We start from the raw sequence: 27,009 nt of genomic DNA, 5'->3' as shown, positions 1-27,009 counted from the left end.
TCCCTAAGCAGCGCTAATGCCTTGTAACATAAGTGAGATGTGGCAAAGATGTGGACATTTCAGTCTCACTTAAAAGATTTAGACAGATACTGCTGATTAACCACTGCTGCATCTATCTGGAAGCCCCGCTGTCCCCTCTTCCGCGATACAGAACTTGTGTCCTGTACAAATAATGGTAATTGGGAAGGGGACACGCTGCCTGTCCAGGAGTGACCGAGTTTCCATACGCCCGTATCAGCTGTTCCCCACGGGAACGGGTCCCTCTCCTGGCTCCACGCCTCCTGCCTGAGGGGAAAGCGCAGTGATGGAGTGACACCGAGGGCTCCCCAGGAGGGCATCAGCCGTGAGGACCGAGCTGTTTGTTCCTCGCAGCCCCGCCACTTATCTCAGGACTTCCTCTCCTGCGGGCTCGGCTGCGGCCGCCGGGGCCCGTTTGCAAGATGAAACCGACCCGCCCGCAGCCCACAAACCGCTCCCAGCCCCTTCGAGCCGTCCCTGGCCTTCTCCTCTCCGCCTCCGGCCGGGGTACCGAGGCCTGGGGGGGCGGTCCGGGGGCGGTGCGGGGATGCCGCCGGCGGCGCTCTAGCGTGGAGCGGTCCGCGGGCAGCGGCAGCTCCGCCCTCTCCTCCTCCTCCCTCCTAGCCGGGGGGGGGGGGGGCTCGGCCGCGGCAGCCGGGGTGCGCTGTGCTGCGCTGCGCTACCCTACCCTGCCCTGCCCTGCCTTGCCTTGCCTTGCCTTGCCCTGCCCTGCCTTGCCGCCCGGCGTGTGCGATGGACTGGCAGGTGCTGACCAGGGAGCTCTCCCTCTACCTGGAGAGCCAGGTCCGCGTGGGGCTGTTCGGCTCCGGCGTGGGTTTGTCCCTGATGCTGGGTTTCGGCGTCGCCTACGCCTGCTACTACCTCAGCAGCATCGCCAAGGTGAGGGGGAGGGCGGCGGGGCTGGAGGACGGGATCCGTAGGTGTCCCGGCTAAGGGGGCACAGTCCTGGAGGGGACCGTCCCGCGAAGGTCACCTCCACCCACCCCCCTTTAGGGAAGGCAGCCAGCGCCCTTCTAGCGAGGGGAGCGGCGGCACCTGAAATGGCCGGGCGGGGAGGCGGGTGGGCAGGGCGCTGTGCCCGCCTCGTCCTCACACTCTCTGTCCCTCCGTCCCTCCGTCCTTCCTCTGGAAGTGCCGCTCCCGGCTGGCCGAAACCCCGCTCGCCCCCGCACAGGCCCTTCTCCGCCGCTGGGCCGGGCCGCGCAGCCCGCCCCCCTTCCCCGCCCCGCTGCCTGGGGCTGTTGTGCCCCCCAGACCCGCGGAGATGTTTCCTCCGGGGAGGCATCGCCGGTCGCCTTTGGGGGCGCCCGGCCTGAGGAGAGCGCCCGTCTGGTCGTGCCCGGCCTGGGAGGGGAAGGGGCTCTGTCTTCGAGGTGTCCCCGTTGTCCTGGAGGGAGAGAGCTTGGCGGTGGGCGACTGGCTGGAAAGGGAGGATAGGAGCCTTCCCTCGGCGACAAAAACCCGACCTCTTTGGTTTACTCACAGGGCAGGTAGTAAAGTAGTTTTCTGCACTTCTGACCGACTGCAGTCCCATCTTCAATAGCTTTGGAGCTGCTCTCACAGTGTTTGAAGTGGGGGGGACGACAGGGAGGCAAAGGCAGCCTTGCATTTTCTCATGAGCAGTGGTTCCACAGGTAAATTTGGCATTCCCAAATCAGTTGGATGCAGTGAGCCTGACCTGATCTAAAGTGCCCCCATGGTGAGAGCACCTCGCTGATTGCTTAATCAACTGAAAATACGCATATTGAAAAGATCATGACTGTTGAAGGCATGGGTGTTGCCACAGTTCTTCACAGAACTGCTGGGAACACAGCCTTCCTCTTCATCCAGAAGAGGGTACTTGACTTTGGTGAGAAAAGAAAACTGTAGGGTCTGGAGGACGTACCGCTGCTGCTATGTGTACGTAAACAGTTTTCTTCAAAGCACCTATTAGTCTCCTGTTAATGCTTGCATGTTGGAGAGTCAGTGGAAAAGAGAAGTGTAAGAAATGTGGCTGCTGAAATGCGAGATGTTTGGTATACAGGGATGTCCCTATTAATTGTTATAGCTGTAAGAAAACACATGGAAGCTGTAAGAAAAATCTCGGTATGCAGAGCGTTAATAGAGATGAGTAACCAATGCAGTTGTGTACCACAGTATGAGATGAGAGGAGTGTCCTGCCAGGTTAAAATAGGTACTGCAGGTGCACAAGGTTAAGAGTAATTTCTGTGACTCTTAAAATTGATTCAGTAAAATCTTTCTCCTTGAATGTGTGATAGTGTGGTTTTGATTCCTCAGTGAAAGGTAGGATGCTGGTCAAAGTAGAGATGGAACAGTACATTTTTAGGACTAGATAAAAAAATCATTAATATTTAGTGGGTTTCACTTTTCAGTTGGGCATTTTTGGCATTTTGTCTGGTTTTGGTTTCCCGTGAAATGAAAAAGCATTGCAAATGTTTATATGAAAAAAAAAATGCTTACTGGAAGAGGATTTAAACAAGGTTTCATTTCTTTAATTGTTTTATTGTTTTATATGAGTGCCTGTGCCTGACTGTGTTCTCTCTCCCTAGAAACCCCGTCTGGTGGCCAGCAATGATCGTTTCTGCCGTTTCCTCGAGGAACATTGCCCTGTTGTGACAGAAACTTACTATCCCACAATTTGGTGCTGGGAAGGTCGGGTGCAGACGCTCCTGCGTCCTTTTATCACCTCCAGACCCCAAGTACAGTACAGGAAGTAAGTGCCTTTCTTCTTGAAAGTGAATGATTTGGTAGCCAGCAGGTACTTTGCTCTGACTGTGTCATGGCATCATTGCTCAAGCATGTGCCCATTTTTTCTGTTTTATGCCTTTACAACTCCATCCTAAGCTTGGAACTATCTCTATCCTGAATTCAATGTACAGTAGATTTAAAAGGTCAAGGTTCCCAAATCACCATATTTTGGTTCGGAGAGGTTTGGAGCACTGAAATATTGGTGACAACGTGGGAACTGATGTGATTGTATGTTCCCAGGAGCACACAATGGTTGAGGTCAGAAAAAGACCTCTGGAAGTTCCTTGGTCCAACCCCTTTGCTCAAGCAGGGCCACCTAGAGCCAGTTGCTCCAGGCCATGTGCAGACAGCTTTTGAATATCCCTTAGGATGGCAACCCCACAACCTCCCTGGGCAACATGTGCCAATGCCCAGTCACCCTTGTTGTGAAAAGTGTTTCTTGACATGCAGAGGGAACCTTCTGTGTTTCACTTTGTGTCCATTGCTTTTGTTCCTTTCACTGTGTGCTACTGAAAAGAGCCTGTATCTTTCCCCTTTGCACCCTCCTATCAGGTATTTATATTAACTGATAAGATCCCCAAGTTTTCTCTTTTCCAGGCTGAGCAGTCCCAGCTCTCTCACCCTGTTCTCATAGGGGAGATGTTCCAGTCCATTATTCTGTGCACATCATCTGTGCTGGGCTCTATCCAGTATTTCCATGCCTCCCTTATACTGGGGAGCTCAGAACTGGACCCAGTACTCCAGGTGTGGTGTCACCAATACTGAGTAGAAGGGAAGAATCACCTTCCCTGACCCTCCTAATGAAGCTCAGGAGGTTGTTGGCCTTCTGTCCTTGCAAGGATGTATTGCTGGTTCATGTTCAATGTGGTGTCAATCAAGACCCCCACGTTCTTTACTGCCAAGCTGCTTTCCAGATGGTCAGTCCCCAGCCTGTATTGGTGCATGGGCTTGTTCCTTCTCAGGTGCAGGACTTTGCGCTTCCCCTCATTGAATTTAATGAAGTTCCTGTCAGCCCAGTTCTCCTGTCTGTTGAGGTCTTTCTGGAATGCAGCACAGTCACTTGGTGTATTAGATATTCTGGTGTTTGAGGGCCATCATTTTGCAAAGCCCATGCAGTCACTGCAGCTGTCCATTTAATCAACCTTTTTTACCTTAACCACAGCATGGCCACGTTCAGCCTTGTTTCAAATACGTAAAACTTCTGGGAGTTTTTGTTGTTTTCTTTGATGCCTATATTCTAATTGGGGGAAAAAACTTATATTTAGTGTTTGTGCTCAGCTGATCTTTTTCACACAGAAATGAGTCTTAGTCTGGCAATTGAGGCATTTGGCACAGGACCTAAGGAGAAGTACTTTTATGCGCCGGAACCTGGATGCAGCACAAGTTGTTTCAGCTCTGTTTGCATGGTAGAATAGATTTAGCATTTAGCAGCTTCCCTTAGTTTTAGTAACTAGGAAACATTTCAGTGGTATGGCCATGTCCACTTTTTTTTTTCTTGTATACTCTCTTTCAAGGTTTGTGAGGGAAGAAACATAGTTCCATGGGGCAATGCTTATTTTGTACCATTTGAGATTGTGTTGGCAGTACATACCAGCATTGCATCTACTTCCCATTACTGAAAAGGGGCAAAATTGAGCTAATGAGTCCAGCAAGGCTGACGAGCTTTAAAATCTGGAGTAAGTGCTATCAAGACTTTCAAATGAAAAATAAAATGCAAGGTAGGCCTATATTTTGGTAGTTCCTATATACCAGTTCTCTTGCACAATGTCTTCATTGCCAGAGAAGAGGGAAGATGCTATATGTTTCTAAAAAAGACTGACATCTTATTTTCATGGTTTAATGCATCCTTCAGTTTTTGAGGTAGTATCACATTTGTTGCATTCTTAAGATAGATAGTTTAAGAGTGCATTCTAGCAAAGTTTGTGGAGATACAGGGTGAAAGATATAGTAGTGTGTGTCTGTGCTGCATGTTTAAAACATAACAAAATGTCATTTGTTATATGTGCTCCTGCTTTGGGTAAAGAGAAAAAAATGTGATAAAAGTTGAGTGCATTGCCCACTGTGCTATCAAAAGATTCTCAGAAGATCCAAGGGCAATCTGCAGTAGGCAAGCCTGTATAAAATAGAAGGCAATGTCAAAAATCACATTTGTTACAAGTTTCCAGTACATCAGTAGCAACTCAAGAAAGTTGAGTTTACTATAAGGGGTGAATTACTGCACAAACTGACTGTGCTAACTCGTGTCAGCTGAAGGTGTGGCTGTGTCTGAATGGTAAATATGCAAACATATCTAGTTAGGTGGCACTTTGAGTATGAAAACGTAATGAAAAATGCAGAATTCTTACATGGCAATTTGTACACTGTAAGCACTCATGATAGTATGTGTTGTATTTTTAAATCTAATCAGTGTTCTCTTGAAATGTGCCTTTCAGTGAACTCATTAAAACAGCAGATGGAGGACAGATTTCGTTGGATTGGTTTGATAATAACGACAGCTTATATTATCCGGATGCCAGCACAAGACCCACTGTCCTGTTACTGCCTGGCCTGACAGGAACGAGCAAAGAATCCTACATTCTCCATATGATCCATCAAAGTGAAACTCTGGGATATAGGTGCTGTTGTATTTAATTGCTAGTATTTCACTTCTTCTAGTAAGATCAAATATAAGTGTCTATAAGATGCCTTCCTAAAGCAAATGAGATCCAAAGACATTACTTTATATGAGAAAGTATTATTAGTAATAATAATAGAATTATGTAACAGCCAATACATTCAGACATGCCCCAGAGATTGCACTGAAAGCAAGCTAAGTCTGCATAGGCCTTTGCTGCTGCTTCTTTAATTATTATCAGTTTTCATATTACCTTTACACTTTCTAGAGTCAGGGTTTGTATTCAGCTCCAAGAAGACTCATGTGGATGGGTTGCTGGCAGCAGGCCTCAGGGGAGGTCTGCTTCTGAATGCCAAAATTGCTTGATTCAGCAGCCTCAAGTTCATGAGTGCAGAGAGGGGAGCTAGCTTACTCTCACTGCTGGTGGTAAATAAAAAAGTTTGTCACCTCTTAATTGTTGATGCTTAATGTACTTTTCTTATTAAGGCTTATGGTCAGAGCTGGGTAAAATAAGTGGATTAGTTGATGAGTAGATTCCTTTATATAATCATACTGCTGCTGTGCATTAAAATAAATTGCCATTGTTCCAGAATCTGTATTTGGAATATTACATGCTGTCTTTGCAGCTTGGGTTCTGGTACTGACCATAGTAAGTTGTTCAAAGTTGTATATATGGGCTTTTATCTACGTGTCTGGCTATCTCTTCTCTGTTTGTAGGTTTGGTAACTGCTTTACTAAACTATGAAAGTAAAGTAACACTTTAATGGCTCAAAGTACTTTAAAAATAATTTTTAAACTTACCAGTAAAAAATGTTGGAGAAGGAGAGCCCTCAAATCAACCTCTTTTTCCTGACAAGTGTCTGCATTTGATCAACTAAGAAGGTACAGCATGGAAAAGGAGAGCCTTACATCAGATTACAAACATAATGCTATGATTTTCTTACTGAACATCAACATTTGAGAAAAATAACAAAATAAGTATTTTTTCATGGCTCTAATACATCTAAAATATGTATGTGTTAGTTAACAAAATTATTACAGTGAGATGGTAGAAGAGAAATACAAAAAAGATCTATAAAGGAAGCATAGATCCTTAAATCAAGGTAATACTTCTAGAAAACTCAGAGACTCCCACCAGACAGAATGGAAATGAAAATCCCATTTCCAAGAACCCGCAACTTAGATGCACTATCATTATAAATTTGATTTGGCTCATTTCTTGCTATTTAATATGATTACATAGCTTCAGAGGATGTCAACATGTGGATCCTTGACATTCTCTTTCAGATCTCTGCTTTAGGCTTATCCCTGCCTAGGCAGAACTTATGGCTCATATTGGGCCAGCTCAGAGTGCAGGCAGAACAAGATCCAGGTACCATCTTCACCATCTTCAGGTAAACCCTGGGGCTCTCCTCCTGCAATCTGACCTCAGCTGGAAAATCTCAGAGCAAATGCAGACTCCAATTTGTACACAGGTCAGACTTTAGGATCTGTAGGACTGTATTTATGTGCTGAAGTTATTGAAAGAACTGGCTCATTTTTCTTTATAAGGTTTTGAGTTTTGTTTGTGCTTTATCTTTTTTAGTGAAATGCACAATGTGTGTAATTGACTTTGCTTTCTCAATTTTTAGATGCGTGGTTTTTAACAATCGGGGGATTGCTGGTGAGGAACTTTTGGTAAGGATGACTTTAAAGATAAACATCTCATGCATAAGCAGGATACATGGAATAATTTGTGTTTACTTGTACAGCTGGATTTAAATGATATAAACTCACAACATATGTTGAAAATGCAAAGGGAATCTAGTAATTTGGTAGGTCAATTGTGCCAATTAATTTCTTGTTTTAAAACTCAAAGACACCAATTGGTCAACACACAGTGTTTTGTGAACATTTCATTTTAGGAAATAATTTAAATTATTAGTATGTGTCACTTTAAAATGAACAGTCCTAAACACTTCTCTTTCCAGAGATACTAGAGCATCTAAAATGCACATATCCAAGAAATTCTATTCAATCAGTATAATTTTCTTCCACTTTCAGCATGCAAATCCAAATATAACCAATGGTAATTACTTTCCCAGTTGCCAGTATGAGTTAAAAATTTATTTTAGTATCGTTAAAAAGTTTTGCCCATTAAAATGGATCTGCATTATGTGTTTCTGAATTATTGTGTTAATGAATTATTTGTATGGACAGCCATATCCTAAAAGTTAAATGTGATCTGGTATTTTTCTCAGCAATTACAACACAAATGCAGACATAAAAGACCTTTTTTGTCTTTGGGACAGAAATATCATCTTTGCTTAGAAATAACTGGCAATTCCCTAAATGACAAAGTCTTGAAGCTAAACATTTTCTGCAGCTAGGGTCAAGGCATGATGAAATATTGCTGAATAAGCTTTGTTTCTTCGTATGTGCTTTGTTGGTAGTTCTGCAGCTGGAATTAATGTGCATAATACTTGGTATTGTTTTGCATTTTTTAATCCCCTGGTTTCAAAATTTAAAAAGCTCAGAGTGTTTTCTCATAATCAGATAAAGAATTTCAATGCAAATATTGCCATGTTAAGAGTAGTTTTCTACATACTTTTGGAGATGGATCAACAAAGAAGTTTTGTGGCACACAAAGTCCTTATTGACGAATTTCTGAATTGTTAAGATAAAAGATCTCTTGTTTGGATACGTTGTGTGTATTTTACTGTAATCGGATTTACATCTTTAAGCTTTATACGATCTTACTGTGAAGCAATCCAGCTGAAATTATTACATTTTCTGGACAGGGTTTTCTATATTTTAATATAAAATCCCTAGTTAATGAGTTTGAAGCATAGTTGAGCACTGCAGTAGGAATCAGTCATGCAAGTAGTTATTATTCTAGTCTTTTTAACTATAGATTCTATTTTACACCATAAATACTTAAGTAATCAGTTGTAAAATGCTGTTCTTGTTTGATATTAAAAATTACTGTGAATTATTTTTAAGGAATAACAGTACATAAACATTAAAGTGTCAGGAATTACCTGAACTCAAAATGCAAGATCTTTCTCTACTTTTATGAACTTTTAGACAAAACACTTTGTCTTAGAATATATTAGACCCTAGCTACCAAAAATAATTTATTTTTCTTTGCAGACTTGACAATTTAATTAAAATAAAACACATTCACACTGTTTGTAATTAATAGGGTATAAAACAGTGAAGAATGATTCATGTGATTGAGAACTGGGAATGCAACATAAATGTAAATCAAAACCATCTTAAATTACCCAGATTTAGCTTTTCTTTCCTGTTTTTAAAAAATCTTTGACTTCAACATTTGAATGTTCTTGTTAAATGTGTTTTAAGTAATTAGTTTCATCTAATTAAACTTGCTAAAATTCCCCACAAATATCCAGGATGTTTAACTGAAAGCAATTAAAAAAAAACAACCTTAAAATACATTGTTGCTTCAGGCAACAAGTAAGTTCAATTAACTCGTAATTAAGTATTTTATATTTAGTTTTAATGTTTATTCCAAATGTTGGCAGACCACCTCTCACGGAATCATACGAGCATAGAATGGTTTGGGTTGGAAGGACCTTAAAGATCATCTAGTTCACATCTCCTGGCACAGGCAGGGACACCATCCCCTGGACCAAGTTGCTCAAAGCCTCATCCAGCCTGGGCTTGACAGTAAAATCAAGTTCACTAATATGTTAGCAGCAACTCTGTAGCCCAAAGTTCCCTGTTGCTGTAGAAGAAATCTAAAGAACACCAATAGGAAAAAACTTACTTGACTTTGATTCTGGTTATACCTAAGAGGACTTAGCTCCCTGATGCTGCTCCAGATGATGGGCTGTAGCACTTATCTGTACAGGTGAGGCTTAAAAGCTCTGCTTATTTTTCAAAAGCAAGGAAGTAGTTACCTGGATCTCAGTGATGACAGGGGAAGTCATTCCAAGCCTCAGTTCAAGATTTGAAAAGATAGTGATGGCAGACACACGAGGGATAATATGTGTTTTATTGCTTTAGTTAATAAAATGCTTTAGTAGGTTAGGTGAACAGAACTGGTGAATTTATTTATCTACTTATTTGCTTGTGTTTTGTGTAGAATTTAAGTACTGGCTACTTTCAAAGCGCTGGCTGAAACAACTTGAAATCTAGTATTTTCTTATGCATTTGAATGTGGGTGAAGATGGTAAAATTGTCATTATATCTTTCTTTTCTGTAAATTGCAGCCTTTAGGATATGTTTCTCTTTACTCAGGGTGTTTTAAAAATATCCATGCTGATCTAGTTCTGTTTAGTTTAGCTCATTGCTTTGTATTCATATTTCATCTCATGACCGGGTGGTTGCAGATGCTGAAGATACTTTCCACCTGTCTTATTTTGTTATGGTAAAAAATGTAACTCCTTCCTCCACATCCTCCTGACACGCTCTGGGTTTATATTTGTAATTTAGTGCAGTTTCACCATAAATGCTAAATTTATACTGTTATGTAAATGTCCACTGTTCAGTTTGCTTTGTCCTTAAAGGACAATACAAAGTATGATGATGATGACATTTTTCCCTCTGACTCCTTACAGACACCAAGGACTTACTGTGCAGCTAACACAGAGGATTTAGAGACTGTTATTCATCATGTACACAGCCTGCACCCCTCGGCTCCGTTCATGGCAGCTGGTGTTTCTATGGGAGGGTAAGGTATTCCTTAACACAAGTTTTAGCTTAACTTGGATTGTGAAGTAAGACTGTTGTGGCCTGATGGTAAATTATTATTCTGCAATCCTTGCATTTCTTACTGAACTGCAACTAACTTAGGTCTGTTTCCAACAGGCAATATTCAGAGGACTTTTAGAAAAACTTCATATCTTTTAGCTCTGTGTCAGGAAAGGTCAAAATTCACCAACATTCAAAAGTTGAAGGGGGTGGAGAAAGACAGGAAAGACTGGCAGACAGATTGACAGCCAAAAAGGTGGGCAGCACAGTCTTTAGAAACTATGGAGGCTGTCTTTGGACAGAGGGATAAAAAATGGAGCTAACATACCATGTTTCTTAGCAACCTCTGGAAATTCCAAGTTTTATCTTCACTCTGTTAGGTTCTGCAATGTGTGGGTAGGTTTAACTGGAAGAAATGTGGGTATTTGCTCTGTCTGCCTCAGAAGCAAGAAGTAATATTGTTGTTGAAACCAGTATGGGTTGGTACAGCATGTAGTGTTAAGACTTGCTGTGTCCTGGCTTCTCTCCAGAAAGCACAGCTAGAACAGACAATGATAGCACAGTTGCTTGAAAAAGTCACTGCTAGGATTGAGGAGAAATATTCAGGCAGCCTCTTTGAGGAAAATTGTAGGAGAGGGGAACTTCCATTAGAAATACTATAGACACAGCAGTCACTTCCTGAGACTTCCCTTCTTTCCGATAAGTTTTATGGAAGGTGGAAAGATAAATCCCTGTATATTGATATTGATCTACCAATAACTTGTAGGAGCTTGGAATAAATACAAGTCTTGATGGGGTTTTCACAGTGTCTTCAGGATGAAGAAATGAATCTCTCCTATTTACCAGTATCTATCTTGCTGGAAAGTCCAATATTGTACTCCAGGTACAAAGTCCTAAGTGCCAAACACATGGAAATAATTATTTCCCTAGACCTGCTTGTTTTGCTCTTACAAAATACAGCATGTTGCTGTTTGTATTCGTTGCTCCAAGAGTGGATTGTTCAGTCATGTTCTGTTTGCCCAGGTTTTTTTTCAGCTGTTCTCTATCCAGTCATCATTCTGTCCTAGGTGTACGACTTCGTGTTTGCCTTTGCTGAACTTCATGAGGCTTCTGGCAGCCCATTTCTCCTGTTGAGGTCCCTCAGAATAGCAGCCCTGTCTTCCGTTTCACCAGCCACTCCCCACAATTTGACCTGCAAGCTAGTTAAGGGTGTGTTGCATCTCATAATCCAATTAATGAAGACATTACATAGCATGGGTCCCAGTATCAACCCCTGAGGAACACTCCTAATATCAGGCTGACCATCTTGTTTTTCCTCCTCTTTGCCATTCTCAAATCACATTCTCAAATTGCATTCTCAGATGATTGATTTTGGTTTCTTTCCAGGGATATCCCACAGTTGTCATAGAGAGCAACGTCATAATGACACTGGCTCCCTCCATCTGGAGCTTTGGTGTGCTTCACCTGGTCCTGTTGACATGTTTGTGTCCAGTTTGCATAACTGGGCCATAACTCAATCTTTCTCTGCCATGAGTAATACCTACTTCATTCTCCCACAGTCTGCCTCTAGACAAAGGAACTTGGGAGGCCTGAGGACAGACCTTAGCAGTAAAGAGAGGTAGCCTCAGGCTCCTACAAATCTTTTCTGTATTCCCTGCTCTATTGCATAGTGGCCCCAGAAGAGAATAGAAGCTAGTCAGCCCAACCTCAGTTCTTTGGGAAGATCCTTTGGAAGACATTTCCAAGCTTTCACATGAAGGATAAGAAGGTGAGTGGATTCACCAAGGGCAAAGCATGCCTGAGCAATCTGATTGCCTTCTGTGATGAGATGACTGGCTCCACTTATGAGGAGAAAGGAGTGGATGTTTTTTGTACCAACATACTTACAGAAGCCTTTCTTGTTGCAGAAGCCTTTTTTTCTTGTTGTCCTGCATTCCCCTTGCTTGTTCCAGCTTCAGCTGATCTTCAGTTTTCCTAACGGGATCCCTGTGTGTTTGAGCAGTGACTCTTTCTCTCAGGCAGCTCACTGCTTTTCCAAATTCTGGATCCTTCCTTCTTGAACTCAGTGTTTTGTTCCTCCATGTGGTCTTCTGCCACTCTTTCTCACCTTCCTCCACATAGAGAATGTACCACACTTGTGCTTATGTTCAGTGATCCTTAAGGTCAAACAGTTCTTCTAGACCTCTTTTCCCATCAGAGCCATCTCACATGGGGCCCTGCCACGCAAATAGCTGACCAACTAACCCAGCTCTCTTTAAGTCCAGTATTGTAATTGTGCTGCTTACCTTCCTCACTGACTTCTGATCTTAAAAATCCCCCATCAGATAATCTCAGCAGCCAAGACTGTTTTGCACCTTTCCATACCTGATGGATTTTTCTCTATGTGTGAGTAGCAGATTCACAGAATATTGCTCATGTTTGGGTCATGGACTGTGTATCAAACGGTTGTCCTTGATACTCTCCAGAAATCTTACCTGCTTGTTCATTGCTGTGTTGTTGTTGCAGCTGATGTTGAGGTGGCTACAGCTCCCTGTGCCCAGTGATTACAGAGCTTCTTACAGCTGTCTAAAGACTTGGACTCATAATTCTTCCTCTTGATCACAGGTCCATAGTAGACATGCACCACAATATCTCCTTTCTTATCTTGCTACCTGATTTTGACCTATTAACTCTGAATTTGCTTTGAATCTGCATCCAGGAAAAGTTCTGAGCACTTAAATACATCTTCCTCTAAGTTAAAACCCTCCTGCTTTCCTTTCGAGACCAATCTTTCATGAAGGATCTACTTGCATACATCATAGCAAGTGTAAGTCCTTCAGGTCTCTGTGATCCAACAAGCTTGTTCTGTGACTACACATGGACTTCTAATTCCTCCTGTTTTTTCCTATGATGTGTGTTTACGTGTGTGCTGGCACACAAGATGGGCCACAGCCATGCTTTCTCAGGGAAGTATTGAGAGCCTCCCTCACTATGCTGTCCTGTGGATATTTCATCGGGGCCTTCCAGCCCTTCGCTTCCTCTCAGGCTTTGTGCTCCACCCCTTGACAAGCCTGGTTGAAAACTCTTCTTCACAAGGTTAGCAAGCCTGTTGGCTCTTATCTCATTTGGCATCCTCTCTTTCCCCAGCTCGTACTTTTTTGCATGCAAAACATGAAATAACATGATGTATTGCAAAACCATGTTTTGCTGGAAATGTTGAAAGCCAAAGAAACATCTGCAGTAGAAGCCTGTGTCAATTATGAAATACAGATTTAAAGCAGAGTAGTTTTTTGTGGGTAGCTTTGTGAGTGGTGCACCATTATGCTAGAACTAAGCCAGTGTGTATTGGATGAAGCACCAGCTTTTCAGGGCTGAAACTGGCTGCTGCTGTTGCAAAAGATTAGTTTGGCCATTAGTGTAATTTCTGTCCTTGTCTTAACCTAGTTATAGTATCCTAAATACTGGCAGAGTCTGTCTACTATGGCACAGGGGATCTGTTTTTTGTTTCTGGGTTTTACTTAAGCACCACCACTGGGTGGTTTTAAGCAAGATGTTCTACCTTCCTCCTCCAAGACTTTTTAAAAGAAGAAGTATATGCTGAATTTTACAGAAAACTGGAAGAGTCCCTAATCATCCACGTGGAGAATATTACCATGCTTCAGAATTAATTGGAGCATTTGCATGTTTAAAAGTAATCAGGAGCAGAGATTTCACCAGGGTCATATTGTGAAAAACATACTTTTCTTAATCTTACAACAGTTTTTACCATCTATCCCTTTTCAAAATTTTCTGGTAGCCATTTTATCTATATAGGACACATTTGCCCAATTAAGAAGAAAAATAAACATTCACTTCTCAAAGGTTTAAGTGTAAATTAAAGCCCACTTGTTCTACTGTTATTCATTATGTATTATTTTGGAAAGTGACTTTGTTTTCTAACATAAAAATTCCTAAACCTCCCCTCTGCCATGTGTCTTCTTTAGAGAAATGGCTTCATTTAGAGAAATGGCTTCTTCCATTACTGCAATTACTTTTTTAACCTTTTATGGCTTGGTGATCTTACAGGATGTAGGCTGGTGACTCACAGTTCCTTCCTTTTCTGTGAGTGAGGGGGAACATAGGCTACTAAACTCCTGTATATGTGCCACAGGTGATGCACAGAGCTAATGTCTCTATGACAGCCAAGGGATAGCATGTTGGTGGTCCAGGGAGAAATACTAAGTTGTAGAACTTGTAATTTTTTTAGTTAAGGGCTTGGCATTAAAGTGCTGATTGTAAACTTTGGGGCATCAGGCAGTAAAGTAAGTAAGGTTTTCTGTTAATATTTTCCTTTTACTTTTTTACTGCTGTTTTATGTTCTCTGTATTTGAAGGCTCAGGTACTGCTGAACTCTCCCCTTTTTTCAGCTGGGCTACACATCAGCAATAGAGACTAAGTTGCAATCGATCAGAAAGGCAAGACTCAAGCCATTTATTTGTCTCATACTTTTATTCCACTAGTTTTATTCTTTACTCAACACTTCATTCTTTATGTATTTTGTGTTAAAAACCAGCTATGTTCTCTCAGCTATGGGAGGTGGGGTAAAGGCATTACCTTCAACTCAAAAAACTGCTTTATGGTGAGGCAGGTATGCCAGGGACAGGGGCATTTGTCAGGCACATTGATCAGATTTATCAGAGCTGAAAGACCAAGAGCTTGTAAAACAATGAAACCTACTAACAACTTGAGAATATCTGTTCCATGAATAAGATACTTTTATTTGACCTTTTCCTCTCTTTCTGTGATATAAGAACAGAAGGTATCTATCTGTTTCTAAATGCACTCCTACCCACATCCTACACAGGGCATTCAGTTGCTCTCTGACAGCAAATTTCATGAGTCATATGTTGATTACATTGAGTACCTTTTAGAAGTATTAGGTGTAGCTGTAGGGCTGGTAACAGAAACTACTGAAAAACAAACAAGAAGGTGGCTGATTGTTATATTTGCTTTAAATTGGAGCAGTTTGATAGTATACATGTTTCTGTTTTTCATTTCTGTTTATAGCATGCTTCTTTTAAATTACCTGGGCAAAACTGGCAGAGACACTCCCTTAATGGCAGCTGCAATTTTCTCTGCGGGTTGGAATGTTTTTGAATCTGTAGAATCTCTGGAGAAGCCACTAAACTGGCTTCTTTTCAACTATTACTTGACTACTTGTCTACAATCCTCTATCAGCAGGTGAGTTGCCTTCTAAACTATTTAGCAAGATGGAAGGATGTTAGCATGAGATCTACAGCAGGTATAATAATATTGGCAAAACTAATTTTTTTTAAATGCTGTAACACTTCATACAGTTCTTCTATGTGTCTTCAGTAAATTTTGAAACCAAAAGGATCTTTGCAAGAAAGATTATGGTCAGTCTGACTGAATTTTTCTTCTCCTCAAGATGAGTTCCTCTCCTTGGTACAAGACCAATGTACTTCTCTATTTATGGATGAAGTTAATGGATTTTTAATTTTTACACATGCAGATATTTACTTCAAATACATATTTATATATACTAACTCTTTCAAGTTAGCCTTGACTGCAACAAAGTGGAAGGAACTAGTTCATACATTGCTTTGCAAAACTATGGTGTAATTTGCATTCCCAAATATTTAATTCTCTTAAATGCTTTGGCATCTTCTGTATGGCTTGTGCAGATTTTTACTATGTTGCTTGCTGTGCTTGCATAAGAATCAACAATTCTTCTGCTCTGGGATTCCAGGCAGGGAATTTGATTTTTAAGATGACAGAAAATTAAAACTAAGCATGTCCTTGTTAGGGAGTTATTTCTATAAGTGTATCTATAAAGCACAGGACTTGTACGTCTGTTTATATAGCAAATAAATGAGCCCTCCAATTTTTTCTCTCTTTTTAGGCATCGACAAATGTTGGAGAAATTATTTGATATGGATCTTGTGATGAAGGTATGTGAAAATGTTGCTTCTGCTTTAGCTGGATGCTGTTTTCCAAATGGTGACATAGTTACCTATTTGAATTCTGTACTTCAGGCTAGAACTGTTAGAGAATTTGATAAGCAGTTCACTTCAGTCATGTTTGGCTACCGTACAATTGAGGATTACTATGAAGATGCCAGCCCCTGCCGCAAGCTGAAGTCAGTAGGAATTCCAGTGCTATGTCTAAACTCTGTGGATGATGTTTTCTCCCCAGGTCATGGTAAGTCTGAGGCCTTTCACAATGTATACAATGTTTACAATGTTTACTTGTATATGCAATCATCAAGAAAAACTACATAGGTCTGAGAATGAACTCAGACCTGTGTGTGGAGGTGTATTTAAATATTGCTAGTATATAAAAAAACCAACTTGTATATATTGAAATCTCCAGGGATGGATCAGTCTTAAAATTTACATACAGTATAAGACATATAGAACAACTTATGATGGAGAAATCTATTGGTACAGAATGCAGAAGCACGTGGGTTGGCAATCAATAGTCATTAGTGGACTCTTTGGAGATTTGGAATCTTTGTGCATATCTAGGATGTGAGTTATTTCACTGTAAGGAAGATATCAGATATGCTGCCCTCTCAGAAGCACCCATTTTTATTCATCAAGTACCAAGAGGGTCTTTAATAAGGAACTCATATTATGGATGCCTGGATTGTAGACATTCAGAGTTCACAGAGATGGAGATGAAAGCAAGTGGTTTTTTATTGCCATTTTTGTAGTGTAACAAGGCAACCAGGTGCCCCTAATTGCCAGGGAGTGGGCACCTGGTTGCCTTGTTACACTACAATTTTTCAATTCAGTCCCTGTAAAGAATGTCTGGGAATTGCTTATGTTTCAGATTACTTAGAAATCCTCTGCTACTGATGCTCATGATCTCAGTGCCACATCCAGGGTCAGAAAATCAAAAGTAAGAAAAATGTGTAAGTTAGCATGTCATCCAAGTCCTAGGATAAGGGAAGAGATACAGACAAGATGAGCTCCTAGAAGGAGGCACGTTGAAATTAAGAATCTAACTATAAGATGTAGCAGATAAGGGAAAAAAGAGTTTTCAGCCTTCCATCCTGTTTTCTGGCAAAGACGTAATTGTTATGAACATTCTCTGCTTTTGTTCTGAAGATCAAAACCCTGCTGCTGTCTTAATGAGATAATGTTTTTCCTGTGGTCTGTGTGTTGGTTATAGTGTCTAAGAAAAGAGGTAGAATAAAAGTTTACGTAGAGGAAAACCACTATAATGAACAGCTGGTTGAGTGGACAGTCCTCAACAGTGAACACCTTATACCTTTAAGTACGGAGTTCATATATTACATTTATTTCAGGCACATTTTCTTCTGCAATCATGTCAAGTGAGATTCTTGTAGAATGAATCACAAAACCCGAGTAAGCAAACAGATTAGAACAAAAAACTAAGGAATTGGAAGGAGATGTGGTGTGTTACTGCTTATCTGCACATGGATGTACAAACACATACAGAAACGTGCACATTTACACTACCATCTACAGTTCAGACTATAGTTAGAGACAAATGTGACATGAAGAGAATAGTGACACTCCAATAGAGTGCACTAGAAAAAGATAGTCTGGTTTCTTTACCTCTTGAACAAGCATCCATGCTATGCAGGAACAATATGAAAAGGTAACAGCCACCTTACAAAAAGGAAAAAATGGTGACTCTGGAATTGCCAAGCTACCTATTCCAAAACAGAGGCTTAAAAAAAATTAAGAGCTGGGCAAACATAGAGCTAGATTTAGTCCCTTTGTATTTACCAGCCTCTGTGGGATTACTTTTTTTTCCTTGAAATTGGCCAGTTGCTGTTTCTGTTATAGCATATAATGTCCTTGAAATGAGAATGGTTGGGCCATTGACCCTATAATTTGTGTCCAGATACCAAATCTTGCTAGTGAGTCTGAAGATAATTTTTTCTTGGTCTTAACAACCCCAGTAATGACTTTCCCCATGGTACTACAAGGTGGTGATCTACTGTGCTTGTGTCATTAACTGTCTTAGAGAGGGAACAATCACTTCACCTGTGTTTAGCTCTAGCTTAATTTGTAGTTTCTCTTCTAAAGTGGAGTAATTAACTGCACCAGGAGTAAGCTAGCTAGTTAGCACAAGTTATAACAGCAGTAAATCAGACAGTGTGACTCTATCTCTGGAGGATTCATTGACCTTTTCCAGCCTATTACCACTGAGACTGGGACCTTTGTTAACTAGAATCATAGAATTGGCTGGGTTGGAAGGAACCTCAGAAATCATCAAGTCCAACCCTAGGTTAAAGTTTGTGCAGATACTTCATCCCTTTGCCTCTTCATTTTAGAATCTGACCTCCAGCTTTAAAGAACCAACCTTTGACTTTGATCCCATGGAATTCAATGTGAACATAAGTAAATACCTTTTTACTTTGAGGACTGTCAAATACTGGTGTAAAGAGGTTGTGGAGTCTCCATGTAGGGAGGTACTCAAAACCTGCTTGGATACAGTCCTGGGCAACCTGCTCTGGGTAATCCAGCTTGAGTAGAGGGGTTGGACAAGATGTTCTCAAGAGGTCTCCTACAGTCTCGACATTTCTAGGATTGTGCTGCTTGACTAGCCAAAATGTTGAGTCCCCTAGAGAAGAGCTGTAGTAGAGGTCTCCTCTTTTGGAGCTTTTTTTTAAAAGAAACACAATTCTTGGTGAACAGTGAATCAAAGGAGTGATCTCTTGTGTAAGATTAAATATCAAAGATTGCCTTAGAAATCTCGCATTGTAGAAAGGGGTGAGGTAAAATACCATGAAGAACCTGAAACAAGAAGTGTTAGAGTCTTTTGTAAAGATTGTCCATCCTCTCTTAAACTCTGATCCTAACCAGCTTTTGTCCATGAAAATACAGGGGTGGTTAGGCATACATTTATTCCTAGTCCACAGAGTTATTGCTGTCAATTGCAAACCATTGTTCTTTTGGTGACAAGTTTACATTAGAAAGGGCCACCAGGACAATGTTGATTTTCAGCTAAAAATGTTGATTTTTTTGTTTGTGCTATGCACCATCATTGGGAGAAGTTTTGCTGGCAGGAGACAGGGCACACTAAATAGCAGCCTAGAAGTTATGTCTGCTGCCCTCAGTTACTGGAGTTCATTTATCTTGACACTTTTGCAGGCTGTTTCATGTTAGCAAACATAAAGGGCTGGTGTTACTCAGTGAGGTGACTTTATTCTGGCAACTGGCTTGTTTTTTCTGACCTAAAAATGTGTGGACACAGGAAAACCAGTGCAAAACAGAGGCAGTTTCCACTCACAACTCTATGATGAATTCAAAGCCACAACATTTCTTCTCATCCAGACTCCCGTCATTTATTGACTTTGAGGACTGGTTATTTCATGCTTCATCTCTCCCAGTAATATCTACCAGCCTTTAAGCTACCTCCCATCTCTTTTGTAGATAGCTGTAGTTTCTGACAATTGGGAAATAGGCCTAGAAAATTCACTAGGGAGAAAGCTGTGCCAGAATTCCTTTGTTTTTAAATACCAGCCAGTCACATCTCTCTTCCTATAACAGAGATTAAAACCAAGTCTGCTTTGTCATTACACGGCATGAACCTAAACAGATTTTCCTTAAAAAGTGCAGATGCTGTCTCTGTTGCCTATTAAGACCTGAACATTTCTACTCATGTATTTTTTTTGTACACTTTTTACTTCACAGCAATTGTTTCTGAATATATTGTGAAAGTGTGCCCTTTGATCTCAATCCATTATTAGGAAGAAACAATCCATTTTCAGTCCTTCTCTTAATGTTGCTGTTTAAAGTTCATAGAGCTTGGCAGCCGAGATATCTGTAGTTTAATTCTGGAATGCAATTCTTGTATTGCATCATACTAATGAAAACAAATGTTTTCTTCATTACATTACACTTCTCTCACCATAACTAATTTAAACAAGCCTTCAGGAAATATGTAATATAACCAAGTCAAGCTCTTTTATTTTGTAAGCGTGAAAAATAAATCAAGAAGATGGAATGATAGCCTTCATGATCAGTGTCACATTTAACTTTTCATCTGGAGTGGCATTTTTCTCCTCAGAAACTTAAAGCAGTGTATTAGGCATCTGACTTAAATTTCACTATATTATTTCCTCTGGTGAGCGCTGTGCCCAAGCTGAAAGCCTCACCCTGGAGGTAGGTAAAGTGCCAGCTCCCTTCTGAGCCAGTGTGGCAAATAAGTGCATGTCAGAAGCTCAGTCATACTTTTTACTGAACTCTCTGAACCTTTTCTGTCCTTCTGAATCCTTAGAGGGACTGCTTAGAGTAATTAGCTCTTAGGTTTTATTTTGCATCCTATTATGTAAACAGCACAGTTGAATGAAGTTGTCTGGAGGGACAAGGGAAGGGCCAGAGAGATACCAGTTAGGTTAAGGGTCAAAGGAACAGGGAGAAATCAACCAAACAGTGAAACAGAAAGTCTGGCAGCAGTGATTTATTTAAGCCAACGTTATTTCACATGTATGTTTTTCTATTGTTCTTTTTAAAATATTACTCTTTGCAAAGAATGTACAACAAATTGATTTCAACAGGGTTATTCTGCACATCTGTATTTACATTATGGCTCTATGATCACAAATAACAGGTCTGTGCCTACTGGATCTAACAGTACAGATTTTGGACAGTAGAAACATAGGTGCAAGAATACAGGTGGGCAGAAATGAACAGGAGTATCTCTCAGCATGCCACGTTATATCCTAGAGCGCATCGCATCCAGTGCTCCACTCATCTGCCCTTTACAGGGCAGAATTTGGTTTGTAGCATTGTGGGTTTATTTATGGATGGCTAACAGACCCTAAAAACAGCCTTGAGAAAAGTACCACACCACTGCCAAGCATCATTTGCATTTTGGCACTGGAGAGCAACATGACATTTTAAATTGTCTCCTGAGAAGCTGCAGAGCAAGAAATTCTGCTGAGGAGGAGTCATACGAATGGTGATCCAACTGTATCTTAACTGGCTATGCCAAGGGCAGGCTCTTCTGTTCACCACAGGGGAGGTAAAAGCAGAGAGGGAACAGCAGGTCCACTTTGGCACCTACAAAAAATTCCTCACTGCAGATGGAAACAAATGACTGCATATTCAGCACCATGCTGTGGCTTGTGATATGAGTGGCATATTTCTGCTGTAAACATATGTTAGTTAGAACAGGAAGAACTTCAGGATGAGGAAAATGACATCCATAAAGACCTATGTGTGGCTTATACATTACCTGGCACAGAAGATAACCAGCACCCTGCTGCTGGTAGGCTTGTAGGGGAGAGCTGCTGTAGCTCTTTGGATGCAGGCAGCACATGGCACTCACTACAGTACTGCCAATCAGTTTGGGAATGAATAATTAACCACTAGAAAACAGATTTCAGAAGTTACCATTATTCTGGCAACTTCTGAATGACAGCTACAGAGACATCACAGCGAGTAAGGGCTTCCCCAGCTGAGTTGGCATAGCAGAGGAGACATAAATTGTCATCTCCCTTCCACACCCCCAGCAAAGTAGTTTCTCAGCAGGAAAGGATAGTTTGCTCTATGCCTTGACACTAGACAATGACTGTCAAGTTTTTGCATAATTTTAACTAGTAAAGAGGTATGTTCAGGTCAGTACACAGCTGATCCTGAATCCATTAGAACTGATGGAGTTCTCATGTTATCTCCATGTTGGAGATGAAGTCTCTCCTCACACAGTCCTCCAGACAGCTGCAGAATGGCAATGGAAAGTGTGATTCATTGCCTGAAACAGGAGTGGGAGACTTGGGCCCGAGTCTGATCCCCACTTATTTACTGGGATTCTGTTTAGCAGGGCCTACAGGCTACTAGAGGGAACAGGAGCAGATGGCTTGGTACAGATAAGTGGGCAAATTCCCATGCAGTCAGCAGACCCCAGAACCTCACATGAATCATAGCCTCTGTCTTTGTACACTGCAATGTGTTCACCCACAGAATCCAAGGGAGCCAGATCTGAAATTGCTGGACAAATTAACTCAGGCAAAAATCCAGACAAACACTTGCTGAGTCTGGAGTCTGAAAATGATGCATGGGAATTGTTATTTCTTGGGATTGCAAGAAATAACACATTGTTTTCTGCATCTCTTGTTTTCAGCCTGTGCTATTTCCCAGTCAAGGCTGGCAGGCCCAAGGCTTTTATTGGACTGGCTTTTTTTTTTTTTGTTTTGCCTCAGCATTGCTTTAAAAGCATTGCCTCAGCATTGCTATATGCAGATACTGCATATAGTATTTTCAGCTTTCCAGCTGAACAAAGGAAAAGTCAAGGACTTTATGCAGACACAGTGAGAAGCATGGTTTCTTCCACTTAGGAAAGGATCAAAATCACTTACTAAATGCTGGCATCTCTAAACTACTCTGATTCATGCAAGTTTGAAAGGAGGGAGAGAGCGCAAGAAATTAAATAGCACCAAATAGCAAAGAATTTCACGTGTGCTGCAAGAGAACACCACAGGTCAGTCTGTGCTATGTTCAGGGCACAATCAGGTACCGAAGGTTATGAGTAGGAACCTTAGAAAAAAGACGCTAACCCTGCTATGAATACGTTTGGTTTAGCATCCAGACTGAGGCCCTGGAGTGGAACAGAGCATGTCACTCCAGGCACTGCTTCTAAGGACCTCTGAGGCACAGGCTGCTCCCCTGACTCTGCAGGTCCAGTGCTTCTGCTCTGATCTATTTTAAGTTGTGCATCTGTTCACCACAATCACTGAGCCTGAGATGTCGTATGATGTACTCTGTCTGGAAGGCCAAGGAATGGGTGCCATGATGCTAACACTACTTGCTGAAAGTGAAGGCAGATCAGCATCTGAAGCACACAGGAATGAGTCGGACAGCACTAAGATGAAAGCCAGGAATTCAGCTCTGAAGAAGGTGGTGGTCAATAGGGATAATGTGTAATCAAGGAAAGTGGCCTTTGAGGTAGCAAATGTTACAAAGGAGCAAGGGAAAAGTGTGCTCCTGGAAATAGGAATGAGTGGCAGGCAGCTCTGAAGGAAGTTTGGTCAGAAAGGGATGTGGACAACTGAACCTCCCACAAAGTGAGCCTGATTAAAAATCTCCCTTCAAAAATACTTTAAAATAAATGAGGCAGCAATAGAAATCCTGTGGATGAGTCACTGCTTTGTGTTGCCATGTTGAGGCATTTTTACTTTAGCAGTGCAGGACCTAAAATTAGTTATTTTTTCTTGTGGAATCACAACCTTTTTAAACAATGCAGTAACATTCCTACTATTTCATTCTGTCTGGACAAAGCATGTCTTTTTTTGGTGTTGTTTCTTCTGTCAGTCCTCAAAGTCAAAAACTCTGTGTCAGATTAATTTTTTTCTCTTCCATGAAGTTTATTGCTTGAAAAGTAGGACTCTAGAGGGCATTATTAACTGAAAGTTGATGAGATTTCTGCATGTCCAGGAGTACATTTAGCATACTTTAAACTCCAGAGGAATTTGCTTAAAGAAATTAATTTTTATATCAAGAGCACAAACACCACAGTTCCATAAAGCTCCACTGTTGTGTCAGACAGTTCGTATGTTAATAGTGTCATCCCACCACACTGAAGTACCGTTTATAAAGTCATATGCATGTTGGGCTGTTTTCTTTCACATAAAGGGAATATCCAGGTAATAGAGTTAAGCCACACATCTATGTTTATTCAAAATAATATGCACTGGAGTCTCCTGTGCATTTCAAGATCAGCATGTGTCTCAGGTGTAGTTCACTGATAACTTTAAGCTAACTGTAGGCCACCTCACTGCTGTTTTCATCTGACTGTACCTGCTGCCATTCGTATATTGACATTAACATGGGGTCAGGGAGCTAATCTAGCTAGAAACAAAATCAGGAAAAGAAAAATCCTTGTAGCATCTGGTCTTGGAATTTAAATTGTGAAATCCCAAACTATGCCATTTTCTAGCAGTCACTGTTCAGAAGAGAACCACTAACCTATTGGGTGACACTTGGCAGCTTTCTTTGCCCTTCTTTTTTTACTGTTTACCTTGTGTACTGAGATTATGAGCTCCTTGAGGCAAGAACAGTCTTCCAATGTGGTCTAAATGTGCAGGTGTAAGTATCTGGCAGATCAGATAAAATAATGATAATAACCCAGGATAATCTTTAATATTAGCTGATAATCTGCAGACAAAATCTTATCATGGCATTAAGTGCTTTGTGTTTGGAGTTTCCTACCAAAAGAGTGGGATTCACAGTTAAGGTCTCAGTGCCTTGGGGTTTCCAAAATTGAATATAGCAATACAGGTTAGAAACTACAGGCTTCATTGCCCTTTCTCTTACGCTACTTACACCAAATTGGAAACATGCATTAACGTGGGTGCTGTTCTATCATTGGGACTGAAAGAAAGATGAGTCCAGTGATTTCTGAAGCTTTTACAGCAGCCAAAAAAGTCCCACAGATAAGGTGAGTTAATGATAAAGAGAAGTGCCCTTTTGACACAGCTACGGTTCTACATCCTGTGGTACATGAAAGCAAATGTTAATGATGTTGTGTGTGTATTTATTAATTTGTCATATAAAAAACATTTAAGAAATTTTCCAGAGGCTGGTGTTTCATAGAACAATAATAACTGAACACTTTTACTTTTTAGCTATACCAGTAGAAACTGCCAAACAAAATGCAAATGTTGCTTTGGTTTTGACTTCGTGTGGAGGCCACATTGGTTTTCTGGAAGGGATATGGCCAAGGAAGTGCACTTACATGGACAGAGTCTTCAAGCAGTTCGTGCAAGCAATGTTTGAGCATGGAAATAAAATCTTTAGCATGTAGCTTTGGACCAGTATCATAGCACAGTGGCACATTCTGACAAGGGCAGTTAAGCTTAATGCACAAATTTTAACTCCTGTAAGCCAGCAAATGGATGAAGTCCATTACTACATGCAAAAATATTTTTTGCCTAAGATTTTGTAGCAAGAAACTAAATATTATGTTGTCACTTTTGTATTTATTTTTAATATGCCTTACTAAGAATGACCTTAAATGAAACTACATTCTGCATACATCAAATTGCACTTAACCAAAACCATCACGTAAACAGAATATAATTCCTCAGGATTCTAATTTAAACCAGTACATATTTAGGAGACTTGATTTAGATGGCTTTTAATATTAGAATGGCAACACTCAAAATAGCATATATTAGCCCGTCACACATAAGTACAAGCTGGCCCATTCCTAAGGGCACTGCTAGTCAAAATCTTAAAATATGAAAACAAAACAAAGGAGGGAACACAAAGAAGCACTGGCTCTTCAAATAAGTCAAAAGTTCAGCATGTTATTCCATAGCATTAGATTGATACCTGCTTTTGCTGTTCTACCCTAAGAGTAGTCAGATTTAGGGCTAGTTACTGTTTTTTAAACTCTGTCAATGCCATACTTGTCTTACATGATTATTTTTTAAACAAATAATTTATAGTGTTTACATATAACCAAAAGATTCCTTTAAAACAGTACTGTAATAACGTCTGTAATTAAAAGACATCTTGCATTTCAAAGTTCATGTAAAGCTGGGTGTTGTCATATATATGTAATACATACTTCATATAACTGATAAACTCAATGATTCTATCTGTTGTGTTTATATTACCCTGCAAGAACATTTCAGTTTTAAAGAATAAACATTAGAGCATCAAGAAATTATTATATGATCTGCTTTAAATTAAACAAAAAAATATCAGAACCCTTTGTGTCTGCTATTGTTTCAGATAATTTATCAAAAGAATGTACTGAACTCTTTAAAGAAAGCTGGAAGCTGGGGTGGGGGGTCAGAAACCAATCCCTCTGGTTTGTTTATTTGATTGTTTGTCAGCACTTCAGCAATAGGTTGTCAAATCACTGAAGCCTTTGCCAGTGATTTCTGCCTCAGTGGCTTACACATTTTGAGCCTGAGTGAGGCATCAGTGTTCTTCCTCAGCCCTGAAACAGAGTAAAAGCCAATGAGAGATCCTTGAGGAAGAAGGACAGTTGGAAAGAATGTATTTTTAAACTGTTGGGGACTCCTAATTTAGGACATACTAAAAAAGAAAAAAAAAAAAAAAAGTCTTCTAACCAGATTCTGTGGAGCTCTCACCTCATGCTGATCACTGATTTGGGCCCAGCCATGCAAGATTAAGCAATAAAGATGCCTCTGTGTTTCTATTTTTATCTTTTGAGCAGGGTCAGTACAAGAAGAAAATGCAGATAAAAAAGCAAGTCAGGTCTTTCGTCTCAAGCAGTACGTGAACAGTCCTCTTGCAAGGCATGTTTCCTAGTAACAGCAAAGGAAGAACAAAAATACCTTTTGTCTTTAGAAAAAGAAATTGGGACATGCTATAGGCAAGCTGGTTTTGTAAGGTGGAAGGTTAAATTAAAAAACTAGAAAGTGCTTCCAAAGTGTGAATGATAAGATTGGCTCTTGCCCAAATAATAAAATCTAATGTTTTTTTTTTTTTTGTAAGGAAAACTAGAAAAGTGACTTGTAAAAACAAAACAGAATTTGGTGCATGTTAATACGGGAAGTCAGCATATTAGTAGGATGTCTTATTTATTTTCACATTAATTTCCAGTTTTAATGTTCATACAAAACCAGTGAGCAATAAACTGAGCATTATATTTGTAAAATTGTTTGGGTACAGTACTGTTCAGCACTCAGCATCAACTATTAATAAAAACAAAACCACTTACATTAAAAGCATTCCTTACTGTTTAAATAAAAGTAATGGGATCAAAGGCAGAATTCTGTCTCTTTGCATTGTCTTACTTCATTTAGATCCAATCCCACATACAAATCCTTGTGTAATATTTCTCTTTAAAGCTATACCTAACAAATGTCTGTAAAGTTGGGGGGGTTCTCCCAAATGTAGGGTGTTATTCCTTCCACTCTATTAGGGAAAATACATTGTTCAAAGCACAGCCTGTAAAATGGCAACAGTCCGATT

General features: G+C 40.5%; 1 protein-coding gene across 2 annotated transcripts; it reads left to right on the top strand.

The window, feature by feature from the left end:
• The first annotated feature begins 584 nt into the window (after positions 1-584).
• On the top strand, positions 585-26,804 carry ABHD3 (abhydrolase domain containing 3). Of its 2 annotated transcripts, XM_008497592.2 has the most exons (9): positions 585-918; positions 2,589-2,752; positions 5,220-5,402; positions 7,033-7,078; positions 9,967-10,079; positions 15,125-15,298; positions 15,981-16,029; positions 16,114-16,279; positions 24,684-26,804. In XM_008497592.2, exons 1-9 carry the CDS (start codon positions 772-774, stop codon positions 24,860-24,862), a joined length of 1,221 nt encoding a protein of 406 aa, XP_008495814.1. In that variant the 5' UTR covers positions 585-771; the 3' UTR covers positions 24,863-26,804. The 2 variants fall into 2 exon arrangements, with proteins under 2 accessions (XP_008495814.1, XP_030300794.1); XM_030444934.1 differs by lacking the exon at positions 15,125-15,298 and having other exon boundaries at positions 658-918.
• The last annotated feature ends 205 nt before the right edge of the window (positions 26,805-27,009 follow it).

The sequence above is a fragment of the Calypte anna genome, chromosome 2 (assembly GCF_003957555.1).
Source record: "Calypte anna isolate BGI_N300 chromosome 2, bCalAnn1_v1.p, whole genome shotgun sequence".
NCBI classification, from domain to species: Eukaryota; Metazoa; Chordata; class Aves; order Apodiformes; family Trochilidae; genus Calypte; species Calypte anna.
Note: the sequence above shows the minus strand (reverse complement) of the source record. Positions and strands in the feature narration are given on the sequence as shown.